General features: G+C 40.2%; 1 protein-coding gene and 1 pseudogene across 1 annotated transcript in view; both read right to left on the bottom strand.

Moving 5' to 3' along the window:
• Nucleotides 1-15,857, bottom strand: part of Kif11 (kinesin family member 11) — a 42,921-nt gene that overhangs the window by 26,211 nt on the left and 853 nt on the right. Inside the window, exons 2-8 of the mRNA XM_021152489.2 lie at nucleotides 10,134-10,266; nucleotides 9,866-9,963; nucleotides 9,695-9,773; nucleotides 7,353-7,663; nucleotides 4,297-4,387; nucleotides 3,808-4,050; nucleotides 953-1,048 (exon numbers count right to left, since the gene is read on the bottom strand). Of these exons, the coding sequence (XP_021008148.1) occupies nucleotides 953-1,048; nucleotides 3,808-4,050; nucleotides 4,297-4,387; nucleotides 7,353-7,663; nucleotides 9,695-9,773; nucleotides 9,866-9,963; nucleotides 10,134-10,266 (1,051 nt within the window). The remainder of the gene's footprint in view (nucleotides 1-952; nucleotides 1,049-3,807; nucleotides 4,051-4,296; nucleotides 4,388-7,352; nucleotides 7,664-9,694; nucleotides 9,774-9,865; nucleotides 9,964-10,133; nucleotides 10,267-15,857) is intronic.
• Nucleotides 5,417-6,393, bottom strand: LOC110285949 (annotated as a pseudogene).

Below are 15,857 nucleotides of genomic sequence, written 5' to 3'. Positions count from 1 at the left end.
TTTTGGTTTTTCGAGACAGGGTTTCTCTGTGTAGCCCTGGCTGTCCTGGAACTCTCTTTGTAGACCAGGCTGGCCTTGAACTCAGAAACCCACCTGCCTCTGCCTCCTGAGTGCTGGGATTAAAGGCATGCGCCATCACCGCCCGGCTTACATTGATATATTTTTTAAACTACTGAAAAAAGTGCTAACAAGAGTAGTAATGTAAAGCAATGAAGCAAACTGAAATCATAATTGTAAACACAAGGGCGTCAACTGCATTATAAAGCTAGGATTGTCAACACATCAGTGGTAGGAAAACATTCTATTAGGAATGGCTTTATGTCATTAACAGTGATCTGCTGTTATTCCTAGCCTGGTGTGGTGGCAGTGGCCTTTAATCCCAGCACTCAGGAGGCAGAAATAGGTGGATCTTTGAGTTCCGGAACAACCTGGTCTATAAAACAAGTTCTAAGACAGCCAGGACCTCACAGAGAAATGCTGTCTCAAAAAACCAAACCAAAGAGCCAGGCAGTTGTGTCACACGCCTTTAATCCCAGCACTTGGAAGGCAGAGCAGATGGATTTCTGAGTTCAAGGCCAGCCTGGTCTACAGAGTGAGTTCCAGGACAGCCAAGGCTATACAGAGAAACTCAAAAANAAAAACAAAAAAAAAAAAACAAACAAAAATCAAACCAAAAATAAAACAAAACAAACAAAAACAGTGATCTGTTGTTATTCCTTATTTCAGGCAATGCCAAACATGGTTACATTATTCCATAAAGACTCATAATTACTGTCAGGCAGGGGTGGTACACACCTTTAATCCCCAGAACTAAGGAGTTAAGAGGCAGGTGGATCTCTTAGTTAGAGGCAAGCCTGATTTACAGAGCAATTTCCAGGGCAGCCAGGGCTACACAGAGAAACCCTGTCTAAAAGCTAAAATCAACCAACAAAACAAACAAAACCATAATTACCTTAATAAGAGCTTTTTTGGTGAGTTTTTGATTAACTTCAGGCTTATTCATTATGTTCTTTGCTCTGTGAGCATATTCCAATGTACTCAGAGTTTCCTGTTATGAAAAGGAAAGGTTAATAATTACTGAAGGTATGAGGATGAAAATAAAGATACTCTTATTTAAAATGTACTACATAACTTACAATCATAATTTCTATCTGTGTTTAGTGTGTGGTCTATTTATACACTGTTTTATCTTTGTGTGTGCTGTATGGTGCATGAGTGTGAAAGCCATCAGGACAAGGTTGAACATCTTTATCTTATGCTTTACTCTCCATCTTATGCTTTGAGGTGGAGCCTCTCAATGAACCTGAAACGTGTCAACCTAGCTAGCCTGGCTGGCCAGTGAGCTCCAAAGCTGTGAATGTCTCCTCCCAAAGCCAGAACTGCATCACCTGCAAACTTAGCTTTGATGTGAAAACTGGGAATCTGAACTTGGAACTTGGGTCTCCTCATGCTTGTATGACAAGCACTTTACCAACAGAGCCATCAGTTCAAGCCACAGGTCTTAAACTCAATGAATCCCACCAACTAGTAAGTAAACAAATGTCCTTTTATGTAACAATTTTCTCAAAGATAAAATCTTTCATCTTGGAGGGAAATTCATTAAGGATGATGTTCTAAGGGTAGTCTTCCTACATTCCATATTGCAGGGAAGCTCAGAAATACAATGCAAGTTCCTGAAACAGATATACCAGGCCCCTCCCTCTCTAAGTACACTGCAAGTAGTAAGTACTACTGAGAGATACCCTCAGACCAGAAAGTTCCTGAACTAGACACAGTGGGCCCCTCCCAGGAAGATACTCTCAGACCAGCAGAGCTACTACCAAACAAACCTCGCTGCCTAGAAGAGGCAGACAGCAGGCCTCCCCTTTGTCGGCCTGTTGAGCTGAATGCAAGTTAAGCAGTCATGAGCACACTGAGGAGGGGGAGGCTCTGGTGATTCAGATGTCTTCGTACAAGTGATCTCTCACTCATATTACGGGAAGTAACCCCAATAAAACCCACTAGCTCACCGAGTTGCGCTCTGGTGATGTCTTTACTTTGGTCTGGCATGTGTTCTCTGAGGTGAGTAGACATTTGTTCCTGAGATCCCAGAAACAGTGTTACACAATACCTATATCCACATAATTAATTATGCACCCATTAAAAAGAATTAAGAGGGGACTAAAGAGATGGTTCAGTGGCTAAGAGGACTGGTTACTCTTCCAAAGGTCCTGAGTTCAATTCCCAGCAACCACTTGGTGGCTCACAACCATCTATAATGGGATCTGATGCTCTCTTCTGCTCTGTCTGAAGACAGCAACAGTGTACTCATACATAAACTAAATAAATCTTAAAAAAAAAAAAAGAAGTGTTGATATATAAAAAAATTTTAACATAGCATAGTGTAATGAAAATAACATGCCAAGTACAAGAATTCAGTGCCCCAAAAGGACTTAACTTGGTCTAAGTCCTTAATGAACCCTACACACTACCCATCACTACTGATATTCAGCAATATTTTTTTATTGACGTGCATGAGTATTTTGCCTGAGTGTTAGTCTGTGCACCGTGTGCAGGCCTAGTGCCTAAGGCAGTCAGAAAAGGGCAAGAGATCCCTAAGAATGGAGTTACAAACAGTTGTGAGTCATCATGTGGGTGCTGGAAATCAAACACTGGTCCTGTGGTAAAACAGCCAAATCTCTTAACCACTGAGCCATTCCTTCAGGCCCAGCAATCTTGGTTCGTCTGTTTAAATAATGTGTGAAAGGCTAGCAAGATGACTCACTGAGCAAAGGCACTTGCCACCAAGCCAAACGACCTGAGCTTCATTCCTGCTGGAATCCACAAGGGGAGAACTGACAGTCACAAGTTATTTTCTGACTCCTATTTGTAGACCCCTACCCCAAAAACATACATACATACAAAATAAGTAGACAAATGAGTGTATTTTGTGTGTGTGTGTGTGTTTGTGTATGTACTAGCTAGTTTTGTGTCAACTTGACAGTTATCACAGTTCAGTTGAGAAAATGCCTCCATCAGATCCAGCTATAAGGCATTTTCTCAATTAGTGATCAAGGGGGAAGTCCCCTTGTGGGTAGGACCATCTCTGGGCTGGTAGTCTTGGTTCTATAAAAGAGCAGGCTGAGCAAGCCAGAGGAAGCAAGCCAATAAAGAACATCCCTCCATGGCCTCTGCATCAGCTCCTGCTTTTTGACTTGCTTTAGTTCCAGTCCTGACTTCCTTTAGTGATCAGCAGCAATGTGGAAGAGTAAGCTGAATAAACCCTTTCCTCCCCAAGTGCTTGGTCATGATGTTTGTGCAGGAATAGAAACCCTGACTAAGACAATATCTTTTTTTTTTTTTAAATTGTGAAACCAGGGCTGATAAGATGGCTCACTGGTTAAGAACACTAACAGTGCTGGGCAGTGGTGGTGCATGCCTTTAATTCAAGCACTTGGGAGGCAGAGACAGGCAAATTTCTGTGTTTGAAGCCAGTCTGGTCTACAGAGTGAGCTCCAGGACAGCCAGGGGAACACAGAGAAAGCCTGTCTCGAAAAATTAAAAAAAAAAAAGAAAAAGAAAAAGAAAGAAAGAAAGAGGAGGAAGAAGAGGAGAAGGAGAAAAAAGAAATTAGGAAGAAGAAAGAAGAAGAAAGCAAAAGAAAAAAAGAAAAGGAAGAAAAAACTACTTTGGAAGTCATAAACTGGCTTTTTATTGTACCAGATTGTTCAATTTTTATAGTAGAGAATGAAGCCAGTAAATGAACTTTAAAAATATGACAGCTAAGAAAGGCTTCCCACGGTTGCTGCTTTTTCTCAAAGGGCTTACCTCAAGATTGAAAGATGCAGGGGAAATGGTTGCAATTATAGATGTTCTTGTACGTCCCCCAAGAGAATCTTGCAGGATTCTAGTTAGTTTAGATTCTCGATAAGGAACGTGAGGGGTTCTTTCCACAAGAGCAGTAATAACTCTTCCCAGAGTCAAGAGGGATTGGTTGATATTTCCAGCTTCCCGGGCCCTCTTGTCAACAGCTCCAGAACGCCCAATATTTTCACTTCCTGCGAGATCAACCTTTAATTTAAAAAAAGAAAAAGGTCAATCTATTGTATTTAGATTCAAAGATTTGTATTCTTTTATATATTTTACTCTACACCATGTTCTAAATCGTAGCAAAATAAATTTTCACAACAAATTCCTTCTCCCACTTCAAAGCTAGTTGATGAAGTTAACTATGAAAATACTGTACATAAGTGAGAATTTCAGCTTTTCCAGGAAGAAATCAAGACTAGAACAGTGGCATCAAGGCAGGATACTTACCAAATTCAACTTTCCAATTTTAACAAGCTCTTCTCCATCAATTGTTGTTTCTTTCATGTGTATCGTAACAGANAAAACTGAGTGTGAACGACTAGAAAACAAGATCAAGTTGTCGACTCATTACAATGAAAATGTTATCTGTTTCCTATCAAATACTAAAAGCAGGAAAGGAAGCTCTGAATGTACCAGGGAGGACCAAGACATCAGTAATCAGAAAACAGAACTTGGAAAGACAAAATTCTACCTGCTACCTATAATACTGACCCTATCAAAGAAGCTATCAAAACTACCCTAGAACTTTTGCAATTCCTGGGTTCCATACCCAGCAACACATACACACATTCAAAGAATTTGGGGGAAAATCTGAAGAAAAAAAAAAAAAAAAGTTTTTCAGAGCAGATGGCTTCCAACCAGAATATCAATGTGTTTATTAATATCATTAGGATTGGCAACTATGGTAATTTTGTATTGTCTCCTTTGTACTTTTAAAAATTCTTATTTTATAAGTTATTTAAATTATAGAAAGGGGAAGGGTGCGAGGAAAACAAACTATACCCCTGAGTTCTATTTAGCCAATGTTTTTCTATTATTATCCACTGATTATATTATTAATGTTATAAAAAACATGATGTGTGGATTGAGCATGTATACAGTAAGGGGTAGGGCACACTCCATGTGGAGTTGGCTCTTTCCTTCTACCTTTAGACGGGTGGGTTCTAGGGCTATATTTGCAGGACAAGTCCCTTAAGAGGCCATATCAACAGCTAGCCCTACCCACAGGTTTCTAGCTCAAGATTGTGGGATTGATGGAATTAAGCATAAATATCAACTTCCTTGGGAAAGCTGAGTTAATTTTTTTATTCATAAAAAAATGATCTTTGTTTTTTGGTCCCCCCCCCCCCCCTTTTATTTTCTCTGTTTAAAATCAAACAGAAAANAGTTAATTTTTTTATTCATAAAAAAATGATCTTTTTTTTTTGGTCCCCCCCCCCCCCGCCCCAGTTACTCCTTTTATTTTCTCTGTTTAAAATCAAACAGAAAACAAGCATCAACTCTGCTTTACACTAACAGTCTTCAAAGTGCATCATTTGTACAAGAGAAGGACTCAGAACCAAACAGTTTACAGAGATCCCAGCCCGAAGGAGAGAGGACAGCACAGCCTCACACGGCTCCGGTGGCCCTGAGGAGGAGCCACGACATCATCACCGGCACTGAACAAAGTTGCAGAATTCTTCGCCAGGCACTTGAGGAAATCCTGTAGATGGTTCAGTAACAAAGCAAGGCTTTTCTCATCCAGGGGCGTGTAGGCCAACATTGCTCCAATTCGCACAAATCATCTCAGCAAATGTGGCGCTCCATACACCTGGGATCCGCGAGGATTTCAGCGTACTGTGGTCTCTCAAACATAGAGGAGCTGAGTGGCCAGCATGACATTGAAGCACTTCTGTATCCCTGCCACCACCTCATTAACAGCATACTCCTTATTATCTGTACTCCCTTATAATTTGCATAATCCTCCAAAATGGAATCTACATTCTTATTGGCAGGCAGATAAAAAAGCTGCTTTTGCCTGGTGATCAAGTCCCAGTCATCCACAAGACAGGGTTTCAGCTCTTCAGGAATCTTCACTTTAACTTCAACTCTGTTCATGAAGGTTTCTTCATTTTCATAGAAATGGTAGGATCTACCCGGGCTCTCTTCTTCCTAGGAGGCTGAGGTGTCTCACTAGCACTGCCACCATCTCCATTTCCAGGTGTTTTCTGCTTGTTCTTTTTTGTTTTCACTTCAACATTTTTCTGTTGCAGACTGGATGTCTTCTTCCCTGGAGCAGCCCCTCTCATCTTGCCCTCTGCATATTGTTCCTGATTGGCCTTTTGAAATTCTGTTTCTGCAAATTGGTGTCCACGAATTTGAGTACTCTGCTTTTTGGCACCCATTCATCCCAATTTTTATTCCAACCACTGTGATGGATGAAGTATTTCACTTGTTTGTCCTTTATGGCAACTTTACACACTTTGCTTCATAAAGAGGCCCATGAAAGCACAGCACTCGCTCACCCTCCTGGAATTTCGGCTTCGGGTCCTGCTTGGGCGCCATTTATAAGTGACTCACCGCCTCCTCCTTCTCCCACCACCCCTGACTACCGCCCCCTACTGTCTACCCCATCTTTGTTTTATATATTAAATAAAATAACCAGGCACAGTAACAAGCAGTACAGAGAAATGTGTTCCTTTCTCCCTTTTCATGAATGCCAGGGTTGGTGACTTTCTGTGGGTTGACTCTTAAGAAAAATCATTTTAAAACAAAGATTTGGTTCAGTTTCTATAGCTCAGTGATAAAAGTGTCCTGGATTTAATTCCCAGTACAACCAAAAAAAAAATCAAATTCCACAAAAGAATGAAAATTAACATTTGTCCTTTTATTAAAACCATACAATTTTTTAATGGGAATTATATAAACGTGCCCAAAAGGCTACCTTTAAAAGGTAGTTTAGACTCTGTGTATTTCATCCTAAAATTTAACCTGGGTTCCCAGAAGGCATAGTTTCATTCAAATCTCTGGTTTGGTTTATGGTTGATTTTGAGACACAGTCTTACTCTGTAGCCTTGGGTGGCCTGGAATTCTACTTGCCTCCTAAGTGCTGTGATCAAGTCATGGGCCACCACACCTTGCTTTGGTTTGGTTTTTGAGTCAACAGAAAGGTTAGAGAGAATAGGAAAAGGCTGTGCTTTGTACAGCCCAAGCTGGTCTAGTCACACATATATGGCTCATCTTCAACTCATGATCATTTCCCTGGCATCCCAAATGCTGGAATTTCACACGTGAACCACCACACCTCACTCATTTGAAAAAGAATGTCTTTAGAACATTAATACTTCCACACTAATTTAACTTATCTTTGCTTTCCTTTCAACAATCTTCCAGTATTGCCAGCCTCTTTATGAATCTGAGTACCAAGGACTCCCCTTATAGCACCAAATCTACTATGTGACCCATCCTAAATCGATGCCTCCAAAGTTTTAGTAACAGCAGCAAAGAAAACGGTGGTCTCTTACCTAGAGTAAGCATTCATCAAGGTTGCTGCAGTTGTCCTTTTTGCTGCTCCCTTCTCTAAGATTTGGTAGACTTCATCTTTATTGTGTACTGTGATTTCCTCTAAGCCTTTGATTATCACTCCTCTCTTGTTCCGGGGATCATCAAACATCTGCAGCCTTTCAGAAACATCAGAAGATGGACTAAGAAGATCAAAAAGCTCCTCATTATAGATTTCCAACAGGGACACTTTAACTGAAAACTCAGTGCCATTATCAGAAAGTTTCTCAAAAATTTGATGAAGAGTGCGTGGAATTATACCAGCCAGAGGATCCTGAAATTATATTATTAAGAATTAAAATAAACTCAAAATGCCATTTATTATACAGTTAAAATATGACAAAGACCTCCCTCAGAGTTTATTACTGTATTTGCAACACTGAGGACTGATCCTAAGGTCTTACACATACTAGGCAAGTCCTCTACCACTCAGCCACACCTCCCATCCCTATTTTGCTTTAGAGACACAAATATTCCTGAAAGTACCCAGGTTGGCCCCACACTTGAGATACTTTTGCCTCGGACTCCAGGGTATTTGGAATGATAGATGCACACCATCATACCTAAGTCTAGTTTATTTCAGGTTTACTATAGTCAGTCTAGCCTGGCCTCTAATTTACAATTCTCTTAACTCAGTCACCAAGTCGTAGCATCCAGGCACAGCCATTACACCTGGCTTACAGTATATCTCAGTAAGTGCCAGTTAACCCTTCCCATCCAGTTGTTCTGCATTCTACCAATCATAAAAAATACTTGAAAATTTTTATCTGAGGGCTGGAGAGATAACTCATCATTTAAGAGCACTGCTGCTCTTCCAGAGGTCCTAAGTGCAATTCCCAGCAACCACATGGTGGCTCACACCCATCTGTAATGGGATCAGATGCCCTCTTCAGGCAGGAAGGCAAACATGTAGATAGAGCACTCATATACATAGTAAAGATGGGTGTGGTGGATGCATGCCAATAATCCAGCAGTTAGGATAGAGAAAATGTCAGCTCAAGGTCAGCCTCAGTTATATAACAAGCTTAAGGTTAGACTGAGCTTTGTAAGGGCCTATCTCAGAACAAACAACTCTGTCTCCGCCCTAAAGAAAAAAAAAGAGTATAACAATTATTTACATAGTACTTGCATTGTATTAGGTATTGCAAGTAACCTATGGATGACTTAAGCTGCTTGAAAATATGTATTTAAGTTATATATAAACATATCATCTAATAAAAAGACTTTTGAGCATCCTCACCCTTTGGTATGTGTATATATATATATATGTATAGTAGAATCAACCACCCTCCATGGACACTGAGAGACAATTATGGCAAGGCAAATTTAAAACTAAAACCTAACTAAACAAGTCATATCAGTCTCAGTTATAGTCAACCATAATCTAAAATATTAAATGGAGAAATGCTGAAAAACAGCTGTTAAAATTTAAATTTAAAAATTGGGCATCATTCTAAGTAGCGTGATGAAGTAATGCACCATTGTAGAGAGAATCTCTTAAAAACATCACACCTGTCAAAAAACACCTATGTCCAATGAGGTGAAACAGGAGATGGGACACTAGCCGGAAAAGAAAGGATTCTGGGAAATACTGAGAGAACAAAAGGAGAGGCAGGGAGAGACAAGGGAGAGATTCCAGGGAGACTCTGAGGAAGATGCTGAGGGGACTTGAAGAAGAAGTAGGCCAGGACTTAAGGAGAAGTGGCTAACATGTGGAAGACATAGGATAGTTTGAATGAGTTAAGTAAGCTACAAGCTAATTGGGAATAAGCCAAAGCTTATGACCTAGGCATTTAATAATAAATAATTACTCAGAGTCGTTATTCTCTGAGCAGGAGCTAGGAGGAAAAATGGATTTAATTTTTTTTTATACACCATCCTGTCAGGGACATGAATCCTCCCTCTGACTATATATATCCATACTGTGTATGCTTCCTACTTATCAGCCACTTGGTAGCAGTACTAACTATAATATCCATTATTCTGATAGGACACTGTTAAATATTCGAGTAACTTATTTCAAATTATCCCAGTATTATGAAGCCTGAGATACAACAAATATTACAAGTCCAAGGGCAATATACAGTAAGTTCCAGCCCAGCCTGCGTTACAGCATAAGATCTTGTCTCAAAAATATCATCTTCATCAACAATAAGAAATCTTTAAAACAACAACAACAACAAAAAGAAAACTTAGGTTCATGGTTGATATGGTTCGCTGATCTTCTGCATTTGAACATAGGTCCATAAACAAATTTTAGTTGGGTAAATTTTTGCTACAACTGAGATAAAAGGACAATAAATACCTCCTCCCAGGTATATACTTCATTAGGTGACCTTTCACCTTCCATTGTAAAAGTTTTTCCAGTGCCAGTCTGACCATATCTGTGAAAGATTAAAAAAAAAAAAAAAGCACTAAGTCAAACAGCAAATACACACATCCAAACCTTCTAAACTTGAAAAGTTGTTTTGCTTACGCAAAGATGGTGCAATTATAGCCCATAATAACTTCATCTAGAATTGGACAAACAACACTTCGGTAAACATCAATTTGTTTTGTAGATGCTCCAAACACCTATTTTTAAAAGAAGAAAGAGAAAAAGCTCTGAAAACACATCACTCATGTTAATCATCTGCCCGTGAGAAACTAGCTCGTCAGACTTGAAGACAACGCTCAGCAGCAGCAGCGTGTCCATGGAATCACTTTACATTAGCGAATCATCAAGAAAAGAAGAAAAACAGTACCATATCAAACGTGTACGTCTTCTTTGAGGTCTTGTCCGTCAACCCTGCAGTCCGTACACTGACTTCTTTCCGTGCATGGTCACATTCCACTACTGAGTGGGCATTAGCTTTCCGCTCTGCCACATTAAATGGTCTGTGCAAGAAATACACAGAATTTGAAACTTTCAGTTAAGTAAAGCGAAATAATAACACTTTCCTTTACTAATCAAGAAAAAAATGTGTAATATAAAGTTGTTCAAGGGGATTAAAGAGGAAATGACACTATAAAGCATTTAGTAGAATCATAAAGGCCTCCGTTCCCCAGAAATAAAATTAATTTACAAGGATAGGAAAAACATAATCCTCTCAACTCCTCCTTTCTCCCTCTGCCCTCTTCTCTCTCTTTTTTTTTTTTTTTTTTGAGGCTGGTCTCATGCAGGCCAGGCAGGCTTCCAACTCTCTAAGCAGCAGTGGCTGGCTCTGAACTTCTGGTCTTCTTGCATCTACTCATGTTATGTACTAATGTTATGAGGCAGTAGAGAGCAAACCCAGGGCTTCATGCAGGGCAAGCAAGCACACTTCACAATGAGCCACATCTTCAGCTCCCACTCTGTTTTAGAAGAGAGGCCAACATACTGTAAGATGTAAAAACATCTCTTTTTCAGAATTCCATTCCTACTTGATTTATCTATTTTGAGAAAGGGTCTCTCTCTGTAGCCCAGGCTGTGTCTGACAACTCACAAGGCTGACTTCAAACTCACAAAGATCCTCCTGCCTCTGCCTCTCCAGTGCTGGGATTAAAGGTGTGTGCCATTATATCAGCCCATATTTCTAATATTCTTAATTGTGATTGCACTTCAGGAGTGAAGACTAAAGTTTGGATGCCCAAAATTTATTTAATAGCCAAACTGCTATGTGTAACCCCAACACTTGGAGGCAAAGACAGGAGATCTCTAGGGCAGGCTGGCTAGCTAGAACAGCCAAAATTGTAAACCCTGGATTCTGTGTCAGATCCTCGGCCACCTAGCAAGATACCCAAGGTCAACTCCAGGCCTACACATGCATGCACACTGCACACAAATACACATTTTTAAAGGGGGAAAAGGATTGGGTGGGAGAGTGAGATGGCTCACTCCATGCTTGCCATCAAGCCTAAAAAGTTGAGTTCAAATCCCAGAACCCATATGGTGAAAGGAGGAATCTACTCCCACAAGTTGTGGCTAGACTGTACATATGCCCCCAACCAAGCAATAAATGTTTTTTAAAAGTGGGGTAAAGAAGACGGGCAGTGGTGGCGCAAGCCTTTAATCCCAGCACTCGGGAGGCAGAGGCAGGCGGATTTCTGAGTTCGAGGCCAGCCTGGTCTAAAGAGCTAATTCCAGGACAGCCAAGGCTACACAAAGAAACCCTGTCTTGAAAAAACAAACAACAACAACAAAAACAAACAAAAAAAAAAAGTGGGGAAAAGAAAAAGAGGTTACTTCTTGAGCTAAGGATGAAGCTCAGTTGGCAGTATGGCTGGCATACATGCACTTGTCTCTCCTCATGGCACTCCTTCTTCCCCATAAACCTTAAATAAGGCCCCCATTAATTTCTATCAAGAACTACAATCCACAGAGTAGAATCCATAAAATACTTATATACTTAATACACAATTGAGCCAGCCTGAGTTATTTACCCCACTGGGTATTTATTTAAGATGCATGCATACCTCAACCTCTCTTCCCAGACCCCACTCACCAGCATATTACTGAGTGGTCAGAAGAGCAAATTTGTGTTCTTGGGAAATTTAACTTCTGGGTAATAGGAATGCTATCCATCATTTTGCCACTATACTGAAGCCTAGAACAATGCGCATTACTCACAGGAATATACAACATTACTGAGAGTTCACTAAAATCCAAGTTAAAACCAACACATATTGAGGTAAGCTATAAGTACCAAGTATCACGGATTTACTTTCCAGCGACTAAAGCTTCTCCAAGTATCCTACTGCTCCTAGCATCTGTTACTTCCTAGCACGAACATGAGATTAAGATCCTGAATGAATGACATTCACATTGTTAGGACAGAGTAATACATTCAGACAGATCACATATTGCTAAAAATTATGAAAACTCATGCCATTAATCCCAGCACCCAGGAGGCAGAGGCAGGAGGAATTTATGAATTACAAGCCAGCATGTCTACATAGCAAGGTATAGGCCAGCCAGGAAGGAAAACAGAATTTTAAAAACTCCCAAGAGGTATTTTAGAAACTGTCAGTGTACCAGAAAAGGTACTTCTGCCCCAATTTCTCCAACTAGAAAGTGCAAGGTTCTTGCTGATTCCTAACTCCATCAGTTTGGGCCTCAATACAGATGTTTAAAATTTCAAGCCAAAATGATAAGAGAGGGAGACTAAGATTTTTTTTTTAAATTTAAATTCGCCCGGCAGTGGTGGCCCACGCCTTTAATCCCAGCACTTGGGAGGCAGAGGCAGATGGATTTCTGAGTTCAAGGCCAGCCTGGTCTACAAAGTGAGTTCCCAGGACAGCAAACAAAAACAAAAAAAAATTTTAATTCTGTGTCATTCCACAAATATTCATCATATACTTAATATATGATAGATGGTAGAGATAAACTAGAGAACAAAACAAAATTCAAAAAACAAATTGTGAGCTAGAAAAACAGCAGTGAAGAGCCCTTACTGTACCCAATCACCTGCAGCTCCAGCACCAGGGCACCCAAACTCCTATGCACTTATCTACACACACACACACACACACACACACCACACAAACACACACACACCACACACACACCACATACACACAAACACACACACACCACACACACCACACACACACACCACATACACACACACCTCACATAATTAAAAATGCAAATCTTTTTAAAAGGGGGTTGCTATAACATTTCAAATGTGAAAAAAAATCTAATTAAAAAAGAGGGGGGGTTGCTTGGCTGCAGCTCAGTTGATAAGAATGCTTGCTTGCCTAATATGCACACATGCCTGGATTCCATCCTCAGCACCGTGTACAGTAAACACAGGTGCACACCAGTAACCCCAGAACTCAGAAGTGGAGGCAGAAAAATAAATTACTCAAGAATAAGGCCACCTGAGTACATCAAATCCTGTCTCAAAAGAAAAAAATTAAAATATCACTAAATCCTTCTCAGGGACCTTTGAACATACTTGGAAGAGAAATTACGAAATAAATAACATTAAGTTCTAGTAAATTAGAAGTAAAAATAAAGCAAAATAAAAGGGCATAGGAAGTAATAAGTCAGGTAGGTGTACTAATTTGGTGTGACTATGAAATGCTTCCTGATGAGGTGACATTTAAGCACAATCTAAAATGTGAAGGAGTCCAATGTAGGTATTTTGGCAAAAAAGTTTCCCAGGCAGACAACAGAAACTGGCAACATTTTTTATACATAAATACTAGCGGCCGGTTCCTGCTACCTGCCCCCATGTTTTATGTTCCTGAATTAAAAACACATATATTTGATAAGCCATAACCAGCGCAACAGTTGGGCCACTTCCTCACCTCCTCACCTTCCTCACCTCCGGCTGATAATCAAAAACAAAAAAACTTCAGGACTCACACTTTTTTGGGGGGGGGAGGGGGGTTTCGAGACAGGGTTTCTCTGTGTAGCCCTGGCTGTCCTGGAGCTCACTCTGTAGACCAGACTGGCCTCCAACTCAGAAATCCGCCTGCCTCTGCCTCCCGAGTGCTGGGATTAAAGGCGTGTACCACCATGCCCGGCAGGACTCACACTTCTTGATTTTAAAATTTATTCTAAAGGTGTAAGCAGTTAAAACTATACGATATACGAGACTGGAACAGACAGACACAGACCAATGGGATCGAGTGCTCATAAATAAACCCTCTCCTATATGGGCAAATGATTTTAGACAAATGAGCCAAACCGTTCAGTAGTCTCTGTAGCATGGTGACAGAAAACTGGGTTTCCTACACAATGAAGCCGAATGTCTCAGCTAACATCACATAAAGAGGACCAAAAACTTGCACCTAAGACCTAACACCATAAAACTTAGAGAAACAAAGAAGAAAAAGCCTGCCAACTTTGGCTTTAGCAACGATTCCCTGGATCAGATACCAAAGGCACAGGCAACAGCATCGAAACAGGCATGGTGGCTCACACTTCTAAGACCATAACTCATGTGGCTGCCACAGGAGCACTGACTGCAGGACTTTCAAGCCTGGGTGCACAGGAGTTGGAGGGGCGGCAGAACGCTACATAGTGAGACCCTGCCACCAAACACAAGACGAAGAAGATCTAATGTACAACAGCCTAAGAAAGGCCTCATTTATTGCCTATTTAAACTTAATGAGACTGGCACCAGGAACACTACTTGATAGAGAAAAGACTAACTAGACAAGAAAAAGAAAAACCTATGCCAAAACTATTGTACATAACAGACACATGTAAACGTTTTCACTGGTAAAAAAAAATGTTAAAAAAAAAAAATTTCTCTTAAGGCCAGCCTTGAAATGTAGGAGGGCAGTATAGACACATGAGATGTTTTATTTCTTACTTTGAGGGATAAATACTGGGATTAAAGGCTTGTACCATCACACCCCCACCGTCAGTGTTCTTTGTAACTTTTTATGACTCAAACACTTTGTAAGTAACAAAGGAAATAATAGCACACAGAAAAGGCAATATTAAAAAAAAAAAAAAAAGAAAGAAAAGGCAATATTGACTAAGAATAATAATACTGCAAAAAAAAATTGTAAAAAAAAAAAGTGCATTTGTTGGGTACCTTAGGGTAAGAACACTTCTTGTTCTTCTACAGACCTTGAGATCTGTTTCTAGCCCCCACACCTGGGGGTGACTCACAAGCACCTGTAACTCTGGCCTCTAGAGGTGGTGCTCTCTTTTGCTCTCCACAAGCACTCACGTATGTATGCAAACACCTGAATATATAGATACCCATTATTAAAAGTAATTTTTTTTGAGGCAGAGTTTCTCTTTGTAGCCCTGGTTGTCTTGAAACTCAATCTGTAAAACATGCTGGGATTAGAGGTGTGCCCCACAACTGCCTGCCTAAATCCGCCGAAATTTTTTTTCCCTAAATTCTTAAGTGTGTTTGCTTTCCTGTTGATTAAAACGAAAGTTCCAAAATAAGTAACTAAATTAAAACTCCAGAGTTCAGCAATTAAGTATCTTTAGCAAGACTAGAGGTTGCTGACACACACACACACACACACACACACACACACACACGCCCTGCTCTGTCACCGAGTTTAAAAACTTGGGTCTGGTAGCTGAAACTTGAATTGCTTATAACTTCAGAACTCAGGACTAAGGCAGGGAACTAGTTGGAGTTTGAGGCCAGTCTCAAGAAAAAAAAAAAAAAAATGGCAGACACAGTGGCACACACTTGTCACCCAGAAATACCAGCTAAACGACCCAGAGGCTGAGACAGTAAAGTACGGTAACATATAGTTCCAGACCAACCTCGGTAACATCACAAAAATTCAAAAATTAAAAACTCTGGGTAAGTTATTTGGATGTCAGTCGGGGAGAGCTGAACCCTACATCCTCCCTCTACTCACAATTCTGTCTTTTGGTCAATGAACAAAGGCAGATTAAAAAAAGAAGAAGAAGAAAAAATAAAAAAAAGAAATAAGAGAAACCCTGTCTGGAAAAACCAAAAAAAAAAAAAAAAAAAAGAAAAAAGAGAAAAGAAAGATGCTGCACCTTAGCCATGTTT

Source organism: Mus caroli, chromosome 19 (assembly GCF_900094665.2).
Source record: "Mus caroli chromosome 19, CAROLI_EIJ_v1.1, whole genome shotgun sequence".
NCBI lineage: Eukaryota > Metazoa > Chordata > Mammalia > Rodentia > Muridae > Mus > Mus caroli.
Note: the sequence above shows the minus strand (reverse complement) of the source record. Positions and strands in the feature narration are given on the sequence as shown.